The sequence below is a fragment of the Poecilia reticulata genome, chromosome 1 (assembly GCF_904066995.2).
Source record: "Poecilia reticulata chromosome 1, P_reticulata-male-v2, whole genome shotgun sequence".
NCBI classification, from domain to species: domain Eukaryota; kingdom Metazoa; phylum Chordata; class Actinopteri; order Cyprinodontiformes; family Poeciliidae; genus Poecilia; species Poecilia reticulata.
Window position 1 is genome coordinate 29,630,864 of NC_088830.1, and position 19,735 is coordinate 29,650,598.

General features: G+C 38.7%; 1 protein-coding gene and 1 long non-coding RNA gene across 6 annotated transcripts in view; both read right to left on the reverse strand.

Annotated features, from left to right (window-relative positions):
- Positions 1–293: 293 nt before the first annotated feature.
- LOC103471474 (uncharacterized) lies at positions 294–8,128 on the reverse strand. Of its 2 annotated transcripts, XR_014089006.1 has the most exons (4): positions 6,583–8,128; positions 6,337–6,475; positions 5,576–5,729; positions 294–2,825 (listed from the first exon to the last, which is right to left on the reverse strand). It is a non-coding gene; the product is annotated as an uncharacterized LOC103471474 (long non-coding RNA). The 2 variants fall into 2 exon arrangements; XR_534650.2 differs by having other exon boundaries at positions 5,576–6,475.
- A 7,879-nt stretch (positions 8,129–16,007) lies between these two features.
- Positions 16,008–19,735, reverse strand: part of LOC103471416 (perforin-1-like) — a 61,981-nt gene continuing 58,253 nt past the window's right edge. For all 4 annotated transcript variants that reach the window (XM_081610963.1, XM_081610966.1, XM_081610967.1 and 1 more), the window contains 3 exons: positions 17,756–18,252; positions 17,578–17,671; positions 16,008–16,480 (listed from right to left, as the gene is read on the reverse strand). In XM_081610963.1, the coding sequence (XP_081467089.1) occupies positions 16,253–16,480; positions 17,578–17,671; positions 17,756–18,252 (819 nt within the window). In that variant the 3' untranslated portion in view covers positions 16,008–16,252. The remainder of the gene's footprint in view (positions 16,481–17,577; positions 17,672–17,755; positions 18,253–19,735) is intronic.

The following is a 19,735-nucleotide window of genomic DNA, read 5'->3' on the forward strand; positions in this document are numbered from 1 at the left end:
GCTGATGGGAAGATTTGACACACTAATATATCCACCTGTAATTTATCTCTAGGGTTCTTAAAGAGTACCAAATAATTACTGTTTAGACTAATGGTGCGACTATATTTTCCCTGCTGAAATACATTGTGAGAGATATAGAACGGACATATTTCTATGATGCCGATATTGTGTGAACAATTTGGCTACTTCACGGTGGTTAGAAGGCTGGAAAATGACATCGTCCAAAATGACCAGGTGACTTTGATTAGATGGAAACAAATCTTCATCCTCGAAAGAATCAGGCAGTCCTTCCACAAATTTAATATTTTTATTCAGTTTTTGTAATTCACCATACAATGGTTGAAAAGAAGTAAAAATCCAGATAATATTGTCAGGTACAGCATTCATGACATGATCAATATTTTGCAGCATTTTTCCTACAAAGTATGATTTTCCACATCCACTCGCTCCTACAATCATACATGAGAAAGGTGATTTGAATCTAGGATCAAAATAAATCTCACGATCACCTGAATAAGACATTTTTTCTCTTAAACTCTAATAACCAAAAGGTAGTGTTGAACCATCTGAAAAAAAACCTTTTGTCATACACAACTTTTCAGAAATGTTGCGTTTTGTAAGAAGACCCCCCTTTTATCACGTTTGATGGTGCACTGAGTGACCAGAATAACTCCATCTCAGGAACCATTTAAGTACCCTCCCAGCTCTCTGATGTTGTCAAAATTGACTCTCTCACTGCACTCATGCATTTGAGTAATCCCTTTCACTCGGATTACTACTTTTTTGTTGTTTTGTTTGAGACGCATAGCTTTTGGGTCCCGCTGCCACAAATTCCTGTATCGTGTCACCCCCCAGCTCATCTGTTAAATCTCCAAGGTATTTCCCAAGTTCTAGAGGATTCTCACCATCTTTCACCACATAGATCAAACTGTCTGTTTCTATGTAGAGAATGTTTTCCTGCATTCGCTCCAGACAGCTGAAAAGTTTTAAACAAGCGTAAGCTGTAGTAAACGATGCTATGAAAACATTGTTGATCTTGTTGGCAGGACTGATCCAGCGTTTGCTGTAAATTCACAGCACCATGCAGGTGTAAGGAGTGAGGAAGTGAAAGTACTTCACTTCGTATTTACCTGAGAACAAGAACTTAAAGAACTCGTCAGGATCACTCACAAGTGTGGTCAGAGAGATCATTTCTTTGTGCAAATTTGCCCCAGAAGCTATTAAGACATAATTTAGCTACTTGTCTTTTAGCTGGATTCACCTCAATTTTGTTCGCATCCAGTCGGATGCCTTGATTGAGTTCATAATCTCTCACATATTTCAACTTGCTCTACTGATCTACCGCTTCAGACGGATAGCCACTGGCTTCCTGTTTCCCCTTCAGAAAGGTGTGAATGTATCCTTTGAAGATTGTGTTACTGCTTCTCTCAAAATGCCAGACCTAAGTGATTTTTCCAACACGATACCAACACTGCAATGCCTTTTGAAACTCCACACTCACCCAAATACCTGTCAGAGCCCGCTCCTCATCGAAATAGGTGCAAGAACCTGTTTGGTTGTTAATTTCTGCACATGTGCGACAAAGAGTGAAAACTAGCTTATTCCGAGATGTCTTGTAGGGCAGAACAGGAAAAAACAGACCCCGCAGGGGATAAACGGTGGCTCTGATTAACCCAAAGTATTTGTTGGGATCATCAAAATCTTTGTAAATGATGCTCGGGTTGCCTAGCGGATATGCAAATGCAGAATTTACGTATGTTTAGAGATGTGAAATTCACATAATGCACAGACTCACCCAGCCCTGCTGTGTACCTCAGCTTGAAAGCACTTGTCCGGCCACCATACAGAGCTTTTCGAAGGGACAAAGGTTCTGGGGAAGCAAATTTCTTCAGGAATCTGATCATCCCAGGGTGAGACTTCATGTCATTCCAATCATGCTTCCAGAGAACCTCAACTCGAACACCATAAACAGTTTGCAGAATCTAAGATCTTTCAACCATGGCTGCATGAATTTGTTCGAATAGTACTTTTCTCAAAGGACATGTTTCTGTGGGTTGGAAACACTGTGGACATCCATGATACAGACAGCTATTGAAGGACATCACTGTGGGTAAACCATCAATTACCACAAAACCGTCCACAAAATAGGGTCCAATTTTTCATTCACCTGAGTTCAATGCATGTTCAATGTGTATGTTCCTACTGCTCATGTTCCACTCTAACCACTGGATGAATGCATTAGAGAAAGTTTTGGACCCACGCCTGTAATCTACAGCTGATGGGATGGCCAAACTTTTTCTGGAAAACTTGCATACATGCAGAAGCAATTGTCACATTTTTGAATATGGATATGGGCTAGGGGGCGCTGGGCCAAAAAAAGGTTGAGAAACACTGGATTAAACTATCATCTTACCTGAGATTTGGAGTGTATTTGAAAAGGGATACTTTACTTGCATTCCTTGTGTAAATGTACTACAAGTGTTTGAAGATTTTAGAATCGGACTAAAAAATTTTAAAATATGCAACAGCCTTTATTACAAAAGGTGAAGAGTAATAAGAGAAATCAGGAAGAGGGAAAAAACAATCGAGTCAGTTTTTTTCTTAACCGCTCTGATTCACGTTATGGTTGCTAAGCAACATCATGCCAAGGTAGAGGCTAAGCAGAAGGTTGAACGCTACAGCTTCCCTCTTCCAGTCGTTGAAGACCCAATGATGCAAAACCTGACTTCGGACACAGCTGTTCTTTGTTCGACTCCCCGTAGTGGTCTGCATCACTTTTGTTTTCAGCATTTTTGTGTTGCACATGTCTTTGCACCCGTCGGCCACTGTAAAATACAGTGGTGAAAGTAATATACCTTCAAATACTGGCATTTGTAAGTTTCAGTATTTTTACTGTAAATTTAATTTTACTACTGCATTCACTTTATGAGTAAGATACTGCAAAGAGAACTGTAATGCTACTTTTTAAAGTACAGTCTTAGTTTTACGATAGAACATTAATACCTAACCCAGTGCAGGCTTCTTAGAAGTGCCACAATTGGTGTGGTTCTAAAATGCATAATCAGAACTTCACATAACACAAGAGGATGCGATAAGTAACTGTTAATCAGAAGAGGAATTAATCTTTTGACTCGTTTTATTTTTTCTTCTGCCCGATTGTCATTTTATCAGTTGAACCATAAAAGACAAAACTTTTCCAAGTCCAAAAACAAACATTTATTAGACAAACTAATGAAACTGACAGAATAAAATCACAAACCAGCATTCAATTCAATATTTACCTCACTTGACAGACATCCACAAACCACGACAAAACATTACAGGGAACCATTTCACCGCCTCACCGTTCCCTGGAGATGGCATCACGGGTAACCCTGGAGCGATCTGAAGTTAAAGTTCCGGGTCCCATACTTTTAAAGGGAGGGCGTGTTTCCCTTCTCTGCTGTATTCAAATTAGGGGACTGTCCTTAGCTACCTTCATTTAAATCTAGTTAACTATGTTCCAGTAAAAACCCGTTTCTTAGATCAAAGTAGTGTTATTTTCTCTTGAATGAAGATGGATGTTTTTTTATGACCCTGTCCCAAGAGGAAGCTCTACTCTGTTGGCAGGACCACATTGTTTTACACCAGCTGTTAAATCTTAAGTGGTGAAATGTTTAAACTCACACACAGAAACTAGCTGTGTTCTAAATTAGAGAGAACTACAAGCAAAGTTATTTTAATTCAACTTTGTGTATAATGTTTCAATAGAAATATCCCACATAAGAGATTATGCTAATTGAACCATGTATATAATCTAAAATGAATTTCCTTATTTTGAAACACCATTAATTTTATCTAATATTGAACATATGGTTAAGTTTTTACAACTAGCTTATTTTAAGTTATTTTCTTAACCTTCAGAACAGCCTTTTTTTCTGTTCTGAAGGAACAGAAAAAAAAAATCTGCCACCTATATTTCCAGCATATTCAAAACGAATAACCATTCAGAGAACTGGTAAAACATAGGCCTTCAAAGTAGAGATGTGCCGATCAGGTTTCTTCCTGCCGATTCTGATTCCGATCACCCATGAGGGCTGATCACGAATACCGATCATATATTTTTTTTTAATCATAAGCTCAACCGGTAACTATGTGGGAAAAGGAACCATAAATTCACCTTAGACAAAAACTTTAATAACTTTTTCCAAGAAAAAAACAAAACGGGCATTGTGCAAATTGTACTGCTAGTTTCACCACTGTATTTTACAGTGGTTTTCAGTCACATGTTTTCATAAGACTGAAAACATGAAGGCTCTGACGAGGCTAAATAATGCAGAGTCAAAATGAAACTTCTCAGCATTGCCAAAAAAATTCAAGTATAAAACTCGACACTCAAAGGCAAATACAGGATCCATTACAATAAACAATCCTGAGTTACTGAATGAAAACTTCCTGATAGCATGGCTAGCTGATTACTGCTAGTTCTGATTGGCTGTTTCCGACTGAGTGGAGTAATTATGCAGATCAGGGAGGAGATCGATTATTTTTTCAGAGATTACCCGTCTCATGTTAGGACAGCAAAAGTTTTAATACGCATGTAAAATGTATTTTTTTAAGTTATATGCTGCAGCTTTAAACAGAGGTTCGGTGTGAGAGTCACTACCAGGAGGAGCAGAAGCAGCACTCCATCTGTGAAATAGTACTACCTCTAGCGCGTAGCAGCGGTTCAACAGCGAGAGCAGAACCAGCGTCTTGCATCGCAGCTCGAAGACTTAAATTATTTTGCGGGTCATTTCTTTAGCTTTCTGACCGTCATGCTAATCCAGGTGAGTGTTTGTAGTTGTTCGCTGCTTTACCTGCCATCTGTTCCTCCATGTGGCTTTTACTGCAGTGAGCCTCAATGTAGCCAAACTCCATCAAGTATGGCATTGTTTTTATGCCATATTAGATTCGTCGTGTTGATGCATTTTGACGCGCTTCAATTTTCCGCCACAACACGCAAACTTCCCCATTCACTCAGTGCGTTATAGTTCCATATGACATCGCTTAGGATTTGTTGCTGCGTGCTTGCGCAGTGTGAAGGAAAGAGGAGACCAGCTGCACAGGCAAGCTGGGAAATGAGATGCAGGTGATCGGCAACAAGAGACAGTGATCGGCGATCACCAGACACTTTTTCCATGGAAATCAGCCAATTATGATCGGTAGCCGATTAATTGGCACACCTCTACTTCAAAGTCAATATATACTTTCACTAACACTATAACAAAAATTGAAGACTCAGTTTACAGCGACATAAACTGGGTTTAACCCATTGATTTCTACAATCTGAACATAAAAACACAGTTCTTGAAGATAGTCATGCTTTGGGTATCACTAAACAAACCAAATAAAAAGGACTTTCAAAATCTAAAATTCAAAAATGTTGAAATAATGTGGAATTCTAGAATTAATAGGGTTTTAAAATCCAAGTGGAACATACTTTATTAGATGCAGATGAGGGCACTGTCCAACATGGACAAATAAGACAATATAATTTAGATCCTAAATGATATGGAAACAGAAATATGTCAAAGAAAAAAGGACAACAACTAACCTGAATGGGATGCCACTCAAAGTCCATCAGGCTTTTGATGAGGGTGGAAAACTGCACATTCACTGCCTGCTTTTTCTTTTGAATGGTCTTCCCTGTCTTTTTGGATAACATCTTCCCCCTTGTGCCCCTTTCTGGGTTAATCCTAATGAAGTGACTAAAAAGCAAAATCAAAAATGGGAACATATGAGAATATAAATAGTGTGCCATTCTGAAGACAGCTTGGTACAATATATAAATAAAGCTGTTTTTAATTACATAAAGAGAAAACACCACCTTTATCAAATGTTAATCATAACTTGCTTTAAAACCATGTCATTGTATTTTGCTCATTGTAAAAAAAATAAAATTATAGCAATGGTTTTACAGTTGAATGAACCAAAGTTTTGGCTGCCTCATGTTAATATTGGGTGTTGAAGGTGTAGAAGATGAACACTGTCCTGTCTGGAATGTTGGCTGGACCCTCTCAAAGACAATATGGCCTTCAATGCTATCCATACAGAAAACTGCTTGTCACAGGGACTGTAATAAACAAAGTCCTTAATTGGAAGAACATAAAACAAATCTTATTGATACAGTATGCATTTAAATGGTCATCAGAATGTCCACTCTGCCAGGTAAAGTAAAAGCAAGAATCTTAAACTCCTCAATTGTTGTGCAAGTCACATCAATGTTGAAAACTTTAGGTTGGATTAATGTACAGAATTTGTAGAGGTACTTTGCACTGAAGGTGAAGTGTGCTTTGAAAGTTCATCAAAAGCTACCTTGGATGATCTTGTGATCACTGATGGTGAAGTGTCTTTGGTGCTGCCCTTGTTTTTACCAACATGCAGGAGGAAGGGTTGTCCTGGTTCCACACCAATGTGGAAGGCTGCAACACTGGCCTGCATCTTTGACATAAGACTAATAATAAAAATTAATATATTTAGCAGTACAGCTACTTTCAGATAAACAAAGCCAATGAGAAAGTGCTTCTACAAAGAAGTACGATCATTAGAATTACCACATACCTGCACATTTCTGACAACATGATCCACAGTTTGACATGAGCCGTTTTGGATTCTTCTTGTGGCCTGTGGATGTAGGACGAAGCACATGAACCAACAGAAGAATGCCTGGTTTTCCCAGCCTGGAGGAACAACATGATAAATAGCAGACACATCAGGATAAACATTTTAAAGAGAAGTGTGAACAAAACTAATCAGACCCACGTGTGTGTCACCATCACAGTCATTCAAAATGCTTTGTCCACCCAGTTTTCCCTGGAGAGCAGTGTAGTACTCGAGATCGGTCTCGAGACCATTATTTGATGGTCTCCGTCTCGTCTGACTCGACTGCATTTGGTCTCGGTCTTGGGCGCTGAGGACTCTGCATTTTATGTCAAGACCGCAACTGAAAATATCACTGAACATGCAGGATACTATCCATTTTATTTGTTAACATCTTTGTTTTCAGTGGATGCAAAACGCACCGATTAAAATGCAAGCAATTACGTGACTTGCCAATTATCGTGTTTGTTACTCTCATCAGAAATCCGATGGCCACAGCTAACTCAGCAGCGCTTCGCTTTCACAGACAGCGGGGACCATGTCTAACTTTTTTCGTCACTTAGAAAAGTATCTCAAAGAAAGGTAAGCTCCGTTGACGTGATGTTAGCAAAGCTAGCTGTATAGAGACACATAAGCATTGTGATGAAAAAAGTTGTCACTCACTGCGCTGAATTATTGTGCAGAGGTGTTGACTGACTTGTCGCACATATGAGACAATGCTGTGTCCAAAAGTCTGCAATATAGTGATGCGACATTCAGGAGAAGTACGATTCTTCTGCATGGGTCTTTACTTATTAGATAGGACTGGAGTGTCACTGAGAGCCATTCTATCATATCATACGCCGTCAGAATAGCATACATCAGAGGTACCCAAACTGTGGAGCCGTGCCATTGCAGGAGGGGTGTGGGTAGCTGTCTGGATGAAAAAGAAAAAAAACATGAACGCTGTATGTGCTAGGTTTTTACCTTAGAATGGCCAAGTCTGTTATTCCTCTTGTCAATTTGATACAGTAGGGGCTTCCACACCTCCGATATCCGTGTCCTCTGTCACTTTTATCAGCAGTTGAAACAGTTTAATCCATTGTTAACATGTGGTAATCCGTTTTTCCGAGCCGCCTATAAACGCAACATGAGCACTACGACGCTGGGTTTACACCTGTGCGGCAGCAAAGGAGACCTTCTGCTGCTGTGCGGTGCTACACAGGTGTGTTAGAATCATGGCAGCAAACCAGAAAACTTTTCAGTTTTCCCCCCAAACTAACAGATCGTTTAGTAAAGCTGTTTGATGCAGGTACAGTTAGCTAAAAGATGACTAGCTAGCTAATATCAATACATCACCTTAAGCTTGTTAACATAGGCTAAGTTGTTGTCTATGTTCAGCTACATATTCATTTTGCCCCCCAAAAAGTCGATCACCCCACCCCCCAAAAAAAAGCATCGGTCAACCACACAGCTATTTGTAAGGGGAGGGGGTGGCAGAAAATGTTTGAAAACCACTGGGGGGGGGGGGGGGTGGGGAGTCGCAGGACAAAACGTTTTGGAACCACTGGCATACATGCTCCTTGGTCAGTGTTCATAGTTGAGTGTCAGGGCATTGGCTCAATTGCCATGTTTAATGGTGCAGACGGTGGTTTCTGACATGAGCAACATGGGTAAACACCCAGGGCGTCATCTTTTTAGGGATGGCACAAGACCACCGGACCGTAGCACAGAGATGGAAGAAAAGCAGAACAAAGAGTTTGTTGAATTTAACATTGGTTAAATTTAAGTATTTGTGTTTTTATGGGAATATGGGTCTTTCAGATCAATTTGATCATATTTCACATTTTATCATTTGTAGAGAATGGCGCTGGTCTTGACTTTGTCTCGGACCCTAAAAGTCTTGTCTCGGGTTAGGTGGTCTTGACCACAACACTGCTGAAGCGCATTTTTCGCCACCTACAACACAAAGCATAAAAATGTCATAAATGATGGGTGTGCTGTGGTGGTGCAGGGGTTAAGCACAACCCACATATGGAGGCCCTAGTCCAAAATGCAGCTGTCGCAGGTTTGATTCCTGGCCTTGGCGACCTTTACTGCATGTCTTCCCCCTTCTCTCATTACCCACTTTTCTGTCAATTAACTATCAAATAAAGGCCACAAGAGCCAAAAAAATCTTATTTTAAAATCTAAAAAAAAAAAATGTCAGAAATGATAACCATGAACACAGCTCAGACATTAGGCATTATAAAAATTAGTTAGCTTATAGAAACATTCTGGACAGCATTTCTTCTGCCAACCTGTCAGAAGAAATGTCATCATAACACACTTCAGTCAACATGAAGTACTAAAGAATAAAAGAGGCAGCCAATATGTCATTGTTTATCGTCACTTATTTATAGAGACAAAAACATTTTGGCTTAGCTTTGATCACATAGATCAAACCACCGGTCCAACACAGCCACTCTCCCCATTATGCCATCTATAGCCGAGAACTTCAAGAAAACGACTCCGCAGCTAAATAATGTTAACTCAAATGGTCTGACAGTTTTAATGTTCAGTTAACCACCCGACACCCCGTGCTACGCCTGCTAACAAAAATAAACCAAGGGTGCTCACGTCCAGTCCTCAAGAGCTACAGTCCTGCAACTTTTAGATGCATCTTTGCTCCAACAGACCTGACAACCAGCCATTCATTTGATTCAGGTTTGTTAATTGGAGCAGGGAAGCATCTGAAAGTTGCAGGATAGCAGCCCTCAGGGACTGGACTTGAGCTCCCCTGTACTGAAAAGTTGTACCGCGATATCCAAACAAATAAACTTGTGTTAAGCATAAGTTGATACACTTGCGCAAACAGAAAGTTAATGCATTAAAAAAATAATCAAAAACACGATGATCTTAACATGGAATTTACCTTGTTAGTTTTTTGTTTTGATTTTTAATAGATGTTTGAGATACAGAATACATAACTGTAAGGACACTCAAAGGGGACCCGGAAATTCAACCACACAGGAGTATATAATAAGGGAAAAAGTTTATTTTTTCAGATACTGGTTTCTGCTCAGGGAGAGGTCAAACACAGCACTGAGGATAGAGGGGAGAAGACTGGTGATGCACAGATAGAGGGGCATCTTAGAAATGTTCAGCTTAACTGACCTGTAGAGCAGTGGACGGGTGGAGCAGAGGGTTTGATGACAGGAAGATGCAGGAAACAGGCTTCTGAGGAGGCAATGAAGATCTCCACAGGGAGATCCAAGATGCAACACCCAGGGACTTGGTAGATAATCAGGCAGAGGTCATACACAGGAGGACAGAGAGAGCAAACTTAGCTTTGAGGGGCAGGCGGTAATCGGTGGTCGTGAGGCAGAGCTTGGGTCAGGGGCCAGAAATCCAGAATAGAAGGGATCCGTGAAGGGCTTGGCAGGAGGGGTAAATCCGTGGTCAGAAGGGGCGGGGGTCAAAGAAACAGAGAAGGCTTGGCAGGAAACGCTGGATTTCTACTGGCTCATGGCTGTTGATAATCTGGCAGGGAAGCAGAGGCTGAGGGGTGTTTAAGTAGGGCAAGGCCCAGGTGGAACAGGTAAGCAATCAGGCGTGGCAGGTGAACTGAATGCGTGCTTAACACAGCATGGACAGGACATGAATCATAACACATAACATTATAAACACAGCATATATTGTGGTATAATGTCCGCCAGGGGATTACAAACATTGAGACAATACATTACCATTGCATTACATGAATACATTAAAAAGAGAACATAAAGACCAAAGTTTTAATAGCTTTGGGGAACTTACCTTGTTATGATAAGCTCCAGACAAGACGTCATACTGCTGTCTCCGGGGCAACATGTGACGCCACAGATACATTGCGATTGTGGGAGCAACTCTTTATCAAACACCATCTCTTTAGGGAAACTGACAAACCTATCTTTGAATTTGACTAAACAAGTGTTTAATTAACATTGTATTTTTAACATACAACACCAACAATGGTAATCTAACACTTTTGATTATGCTCTGTAGACTTTGATTCATTCCCTAAAAGATTTATTATTGAATGTATTTTTTCTTTCCATTTATATTGACTTTAAATGCTGGTTCTCTAACATGCAAATACAAGTAAAATGTCTTGCCTGGGAAAAAAATTGTATTGTAAAATTTTACTGTAGTTTACTGCCAGTCGTCAGTTTTGATTGTGACAACAGAAGAAGACATCAAATTGACAATATCCTACCGTATTTTGGAATAACAGTATATTACTGCTGGAATTCCGCTGTAAATTTACAGCCAATTCTAAGAGTACACAGTTCCGGTGGTTGGCTGCTTGCTGGTGGACTGGGTTTCTTAGCCGGATGAGATGGACAGTTGGAGGGCGGACAGGCAGATGAGGACTCACTGGAGGTGAGCCACAGGTGTTCTGAATGGGAGCAGCGAGGAGGACAAGAGAGAGATGCCGAGGGAGGACATCCACAGACCGGAGAACCAGCATGGAAGGTGAGAACTGAGAACCTACGAGGAAGGAGGAGATCGAAGGTTGGAGAGAGATCATAAATTGTGATAACACAGTGGCCGCAGTGATACCATGAGTAGTAGCAAACCATCAAGCACCTATAGCTGAGAATCCACTCCACTAAGTACTGCTCCTTGGTGAGGGCAATGCATGTCACCTTGAAGCTCCACCTGCCTGGCACACTCTGAAGAGGACGAAGAAGACGAGGAGGAGGAGTAGGAGAAGAGAGCAGACATCCAATAAGCAGCACATCAGTCTGTGGATATGACAGCCATATTATAAAGTATTATAAAGTTTTCAGTTGAAAAATTTATTATGGTGTTTATGTTCTGCTGTGAATAGAAATATTGGTTCATGTGTTTGGAACATCTTTTAATTTAAGTTTTCTGGAGTTCAAGTTGTAGAAACAGTTGCCTTGATGATACCCCAACATTTTTTTTCTATTCAGTGTAAAAAGTTTTCCTTTTCTGCCAACTTAATCAGCTTTCTGTTGCATGTTGCCTCAGGGTCTGGGCACGGCTCTAAAGATCCACTTCTCTGAAAAGAAGATCCAGAACTTATCAGAACACAGCCCATCAAAGGGCTTCCAGCTCAGTCTGCAAGAAATAGTGGCTTTAATGAAAGCTTTTGGTAGGTTCCCGTAACAACCATTGCTGTGTAGCTGAACGGTCCATTTGGAGCATGCTCAGTGTAATCTGCAAAATTTGCTAAAAATATATTTTATGATTTTTTGACACAACTACTCCTGCTGTCAAAAAAAAAGAAGTAAACAATACATGTATATGAAATTATTTATAAAAAGCAATTGAATAATTAGTAGTATGTCTGTGCCTGAGTTTATCCAAGGTGTATCTGGGACTTCATTCTCATGCCTGGCCCTATAATGCCTCAGTATTGAGGAGGTGGATTTATTTATAAAAAAGACAGTTCTGTCAAACATATGCAACACTTAACCTGCAGGACATACAGTAATATGAAAGTAAACTAAGAGTCAATTTCAGCTGAATTTGGATTCAGGTAGATCAAGTAGAAACTGAAAAGAACTGGATGAAACAACGAAATGAAAACAAATACTTTATTTTCTGATATAAGATCAAAATGGACCCACACTGCGGAAACCTTTCATTTGTCTTGAGGCTGCTCCACAGTTGGTGCTGTACCGTAAAAGATCAAGAATTCATTTGGCAAAAGCATTTGACAGATTGACAAATTTGCTTCCTTATAAACACAGTTTGGCACGTTAATGTCATTTCAAAACAGTTCTTTTTTTCTCTTAATTTTGAGATGTTTATTTGGTAAAATTGCATAGTTTTCTAATATTTTGACAATATTCTTGTAATTAAACAAAATCTCTGTAGCCTCCATCATGCAATTGATTGATATAAAAGCCACTTTTTGAAATTATTTTCTCTCATTTGTAATTTCTTTTCTACAAAAGAGACCAAGAAGAAAATAAATTAACATTTTTACAAAAAAATATTTAATTTTGCCTAGCCCTACTGCAGGGTCATTAGAGAAATTTACACTAATTTCAACCATCAGCCCAGGTTTTTTATTTTTATTTTTTTATTATTTAAGTCTCTTGGATTCTGGTAGCTGCTTTGCAAACAGCAAGGGAAGTTGGATGTTTTTAAGAATAAAGGTCTGTTTCCTCAAAGGTAGAACTGAGAGGACTGGAAGCTGCTGTGGTTTGTGCTGCCTATTCCAAAGACTTAGAGAGATGGAGTTACAGTCATCCTACTAATTTATTTAGCAAAAAATACATTCCAATATAAAATATTTGAAAGAAACTTCAAACAAACAATCCGAATGATGTGTGCAGTATTAGGTCAAGAAATAACAGGAAAAGCTTTTTGCTTTCTAAATCAGTGTTTCTCAACCTTTTTTGGCCCAGCGCCCCCCTAGCCCTTATCCAGGTCCCTCACCGCCCCCCACTAAAGAGTTTGCAGGCTACTTTGCACTGACCATTATTTTATCATTAATATTACTATCGCTATTGTAGATGTTTAGATTTTTATGCTTGTTTCTGTATTTATCATCAAAAATAATTTCCCAGAGAACAAAAAACTCATGGGAATAGAAATTATTTTCACAGGTGTCTACAAAAATGCAATGAACATTCAAGTTAAAATTTGTAAGTCCAACAGCCAGTCAGAGTGGAAAATTATTCTTATTTTGTGCCATTTTCTAGTTGTTAAATATTCCACAAAATGACCAAATAAAAAATATACAACATGCCAGTTTAAACTTTGAACTATTTGCAAACTACTGAGCTCTGCAACATTAAAACATGGATAGAACTGTAACTACATTAATCATAACTCTTCTTCTCTTCAGTGTTTGTCAGTTTCTGGTGGTGCAGCTCTGTGCTGCCTTCAGGAGAATGGGACATCAGAGTATCATCCATAAAATTTCACCCACATGGCATTTATTGTTCAAACCAGAGCTTTCAGTGGAAAAACAACAGTTCCAGGTCCTTTTAATGCCATACAAATATGAGACAGAAACATGGATTATATCTTTATATAGACCTGTCTATTGATTTATAGATTAATAGTTTCACTGGACAGAAATTACAAAGAACAAATCTGGTTCTTAATCAAATCCTATATTGAAGAAATAAATATATCAAATCTAATTAAAAACATAAAAGTGATCAGTTCTTTACTGTTATGGTCTGTAAGATATATTTATTCTCAGTGCTAGATATGGTCTCAACAAACCCATGACATTTGAACAATATTATTTTACCTTTTATGTGGAAATAGTGTCTGTTTATTTTTGCCATACAGTCCTCTGTATTAATTATTTCTCAAAAGGTCTTGCCATACCAGTTTATTCCTCTGTATTTACTTTAGTTTCTTAGTTTATTCTTTCATTTTGTTCTTCATTCATTTCCATTTAGTTTCATTTGATTAGTATTATCCTGTCTTGGTTTATTGCTATGTCCACTTTAGTTTCTTTCCTGTTGCTACATTTATTTTATAGTTTATTGACGCTCACCATCGGTAATCTCATCACCTGCTGCTCCGTCTAATCGTCAAGTGTTTCACATCATGTGTTGATTTTTCACTGTTCAGCGTCGGATTCTCTGTTTTTATGCCATAATTCACATCTAGTTCGTCGCTCCATTTTATATCCCGCTTCTCCTGTTTCAGAGTTTTGCACAATGTGCGCGTTTTTTTGTTTTTTTTTTTGTTTAAGCCCCTAAGGTGCAGGGCGGTCGGGAAGCGTATCGATGGGGACAAGGCAGACTGACATAAACCTTTTAAAACAACGGAAACAATTTCTGCATTCTGATTATTGAAATTTAAAAGTGCTGCGGTACCGTTGTTCAATCACCCCCGTTTCATACCGGACCACTTACAGCACCGGTGTTAACGCTAATGAACGTTCTTTATCATGGTATCACCCATGAGGGGATTTCTTTATTTCTTTATTTAAATGGGTTCATTTTTCAGAGGGATACACAGTGAGGGTATCGTGATTTTAGCTACCAGTAGCAGGAGAACGAAGCTGCGCCAAGAAGCTAACAAACACTGAATAGAAGAAGAGCTGCCATCGATACAGTTGCAGCCAAGCATGGTTTAATGTTACACAATACAGTTTTAACAAGTTGCTCAAAGTCTAAACTGGTATTGTTGTGCATTTAAGGTGTAAAGTTTACCTTCGACCAAACGCCCCCCAAAGGCATCCCGGCGCCCCCCTTTTGTAAAAATGTCCGCCAGCGCCCCCTGCCATCCTCTGAACGCCCCCTGGGGGGGCGGTACCGCCCACGTTGAGAACCGCTATTCTAAATCATCGCAGACCAGAAGGGAATGAGGATTTGTTTTCCCTTCCTGTCTTCCAAAAGGATTAAGGTCAAGGACTTCTAAAGGAAAACTGTGAAACTGTGGTGCCTGGACCTTTTATGTAATAAATAATAATAATTATATATATATATATATATATATATATATATATATATATATATATATATATATATATATATATATATATATATATATAAACATTGAACATTCTGGCTCATGAGAAGTCTTCACTGTTTCAAACATGACTACATGTTGAAAGATCATTTCAATTAATACATTTAATCAGCGCCTCTTGATTTTAACCATAAAACTGTAAGGAAACGATGATCAGGTTGAAAAATATGTCCCCTGGTTCTCCGCTTTGCTGCATACAGAAGGTCTTGACCAAATAGTTTTGTGACACGTCCTGTAATGTAACTACGTCTCTCTCTCTTTTATAGTAACACATATAAGACATAATTCATGGACGCTGTTGGTCCGCCTATAAATAGGCTGGCTTTCGGCATGTTGACGAGGTCCGCCATCTTCCTTGAGCTCCGCCTTTTCCACTCGCTTCCGCTCGCTCCACCCGCGCGGTGCGCGCACGTCCAGTCGCTGTGGGCCGCAGCTGACTTTCCAGCCTGCCATGCGGTATTTCTGTTAGCCTTTGGTTGCTTTTCTTGTGATTTTGGCCTGGTGGGACCGGTTGTCCTGTTTTCGATCTTTCTTTTTATTAGATTCTTTTTTGCTTTAGTCCGGTACCAGTAGGGGCTTCGACGGCCCTGTATAGGGTTGGCCCCCTGCTGTACCGTTTTGTTACGTTTGATCGGCTCACCAAGTCCAACTTTCTGTTAATACTTTTGGGGTTTTGTTTTTCTTTACTTTTTGGAACACGGGATCTGAGGGCCTTAACGCTATTTTCTTCACAGAAAATCAGAAGAAGCTGATTTAAGAAAATCAAAGTGAAGAGAATTTATAAGTAAAACATTTTGTTAAACCCTCATCTTTTTGGTCTCGTGTCCTCAAATATGTTGTGCCTTTGGTGGACGTAACATATTTATGGACTAATACAAGATTTGTCAAAAATATACAAAGTCAACAACTTGTAGCAATTTTAAAAATTTTATTGTCATTTAATGGAACACAATTTCTGTTTGCATATATTAAAACATAGCTATTTCTTGTGATTAAATGTTACACAGAGTCTTTAATTTTTTTCATTATATGATAAATACTCATTTAGCTAGGTCTTTAACAAAATTAAACGATTAAGAATAAATTGTGAGTTTTTACCAGATATAGTGAGTTAATGTTATGTGATGAAATGAAATGCTTTCATTCCCAAAACTCACCAATCTCCTGTCACTAAGGGAGATGGTTTATAATGGCTGCACTTTTCTCCAGTCAGATACGGGTCACAGGTCAGTTTGTATTTAAACTGAACGTTTCCATACTGTCCTTTGCACGTGAAAGTGTGACTGCCAGGGATCAGGTACCTCCCGCACTGTACGAGAAGGTCGTCATGTTTTGGGTCTTTATCCCAAACCTCAATCTTCAATTCCAGGCTTGTGTCAACCTTCAATAGAAAATTTGAATGGAGGATCATTCAGATGCATATTTTTCAGTTCAAAGTCAAATTATTTAGCGGATATAGAAAGTAAAACTGTTTTCCATGCATCTCAAAAGTTGATAAATGCAATGTAATGTTAGCCAAAACACAACAGCACAAGATATGAAATACATCAGCTAGGCTGTGTCTATTTACACAATATATGTTTAAAGTGGTTTCTATTCAAATATTTTCAGTTTTCAGTTCTGTTTTTACTTTTATTTATCCTCTATCATAAACACCATGATAAGCAGGTCTATTCAAGTAAAACAAAATTCTTCTTTTTCATGCAGGTGCTGACCCAGTATCCCAAAACATAAAGAGTCTACAGCCTGGCTTGGATCTACAAATGGAGTTGATTCTCCATTCCCCAAGCTTGCCTACACAATATGCTGTTTGTCTGTATTACATATCATTGTATACTTTGATTTGTCTTATTTGATTTGATTTATTTATTTCAACCAGGTTTTTAAAAACTAAAAATAAGCAATCAGTGAGTCAGGGAAAACAATTGGACAAAAAGTTTTTACTTTGACATTCAAGGTTCATTTTGTACATTTGTTGTTTGGTCAGCCAAGTTTTTATGCTCATGATTGATTTGTAAAAGCAATAAGAGAGGGTCAGCACTTCCTGTCTCAACAACAGGTTAAGCAGAGCAGTGAGTGTGGGAGCCGCATGTCCACAGACACCCAGGTTGGTTCTGAGAGAACCGAAACAAGAACGAGTCGAGCCTAAAGGGAGGTTCTCTTTTCTTGTTATTGTGGCTGCTGTCTGATGCAAGCCACAAGTTGAAGGACAGATTAGTTCATGATCAATAATTTAACATCATCTAGTTGCAATGAAACCTACAACACATTTCTGATATTAAATTATATTTGACCCAATATGAAATGTTTGCTAAAAAATAGTTTTGGTGGCACCAAAGAATAAATTCTCCTCACTGCTGGTAAATTAATGCAAATGTATTTATTCTCTATAAATTCTTCTGAATCAGCAGCATAAATGGATCAGTTTGTCTGTTGTTGAGCTTTTTCAGCTAATCTGTGATGATAACATTTACTGACCTTGCCCAAATTAAACTCAGCGTTCCACTGAGGATTATTGGACTCGATGATTTTGGTCTTGCGTTGTATGGAACCATAGTACATCTTGGCATAGCTGTGAACAAAGAGAGGAGCCATATAAATTGTGTGCTCATCAGGTTCCATAATTTCTTTGTTTTTTACTTTTGCATCAACCCACCCATCAGTTAGTGAAAGCTCATCTCCGAATAGATCCCTGCCTCGAACAATGGTCACTGATAGAGTTCCCCATGAGGCGTGCTGAGGGCAGCAGTTAGAGGCCACATTAGGGGTTTTGCCCTCACAGTGTGGTTCTTTGGGTGATTTCTTCACAGCATTGTCCTTCAAATACTGCTCAATAGCAGCTTTCACTGCTGCCTTTTGAAGCTCGTTTGGCACGAGCTCATAGAGAGGTCGAAGGGAGTGTGAAACAACATCTGGTTGTTCTTTCAGGCTCTTTAGCCAGTTCATGTAGTCTATGGAATCATTTTGGAAAATTGAAAACTCCCCCAACCAACCATTTCCTCCTGACACTTCTGTGAAGTTTTGGTGGAGACCAGAGCTGAAGTTAGTGGCGGAGTCCAGGTTTTTTAGGACACCAATGCAAGACTTCTGGACACTAGAGATTTTCACCTTCCCCAAGCCAACAGCTATACCCATAGATAAACAGGAGTGGATCTGGGTGAAAGAACAGCACAGAGACTTTTTTAAAAATATCTGCATTACACCAGATATTTACATAAAGAGCCAGGCACAAGCAGAGAAGAATATGTTTTTGTAGAAATCCTTGGAAATTAAAATGGACAAGACAAAACAAAAAATCACATCTAGAAATACTTAAAGCAAGTTTCTGGAAGTGATAAACTTCATATTTATTAAGCTTTGTGTATTTAGTAATAACAGTGGTAATAAAAGTAGTTTTAAATTCTTGCCGGTACTATGACGAAAATCATCTGTGCCTCATTGTGCGAACCAAAACAAATAAAAACATTAATATTTTACTGTTGCGTACCTGTATGGATAACACAGAAAGTAGAAACACTTCACAATGTGAAAAATATATATATTCTGCCATACAGGGTGGAAAGTAATTAGTTACATTTACATCTATTGATGTAATTACAATTTGTATAATTTGTCCTTTAAATTGTTTACAAAACCTGAACTTTACTTTCATTTGAATTTGTTTTGATTAATGTTACTCACTTACATTTGACGTCATATCCATTAATGAGTAAAAATAAAAAATAAGAAAACACCAGAAAAAAACGACACTGATCTTTTGGCTGTGTTTATATTAACATCTTATGGTGATGAAAGAGGGAAAACCCATCAAGTGTAGTTCAAGTTAACTTCTGAGAAAAATAAAAGCCCTCGCTGAATTTAATGCATCAGTTTAAATATAAGTGTATATACTTATATTTAAACTTATATTTAAACTGATAACCCATTAAAATTTAGTATACTAAAGTATACTTTTTTTCCACCTGGGTAGCCACCAGCTTTAACATAAATTGTGATTATAATTTGTACTGACTAAATTTGAAAACATAAAATCAGGTGCTTAATTTGGAGATGGTTGTTTAAGATTATTAGGTAGGAGGGACCAACAGCAGCTGACATAAAATGTTGGAAAATAATGTCCTATTATAAATACACATATTTTGTGTTGCTTTTTCATTTATAAATGTGCTCATTTGCATTATAGCATGACAGAAACATGTTTTGATTTTGTGATGAGCTGGACTTTGTTTTACTCATCATAAAGAAACTAAGGTAAAATTTTAATGAGGTACTAACTGCAAATGAGTATCATTAATAATAATAATAATAATAACTGTAGTTTTACTTGAGTAGCCTAGATTATTAATGATTATCACATATAAAAAGGGCTATACAGTGGCGCAGTTGGTAGAGCTGTTGCCTTGCAGCAAGAAGGCCCTGGGTTCGATTCCCGGCCTGGGGTCTCCCTGCATGGAGCCTGCATGTTCTCCCTGTGCGTGCGTGGGTTCTCTCCAGGTACTCCGGTTTCCTCCCACAGTCCAAAAACATGACTGTCAGGTTAATTGGCCTCTCCAAATTGCCCCTAGGTGTGTGTGTGCATGGTTGTGTGTCTCTGTGTTCCCCTGCGACAGACTGGCAACCTGTCCAGGATGCACCC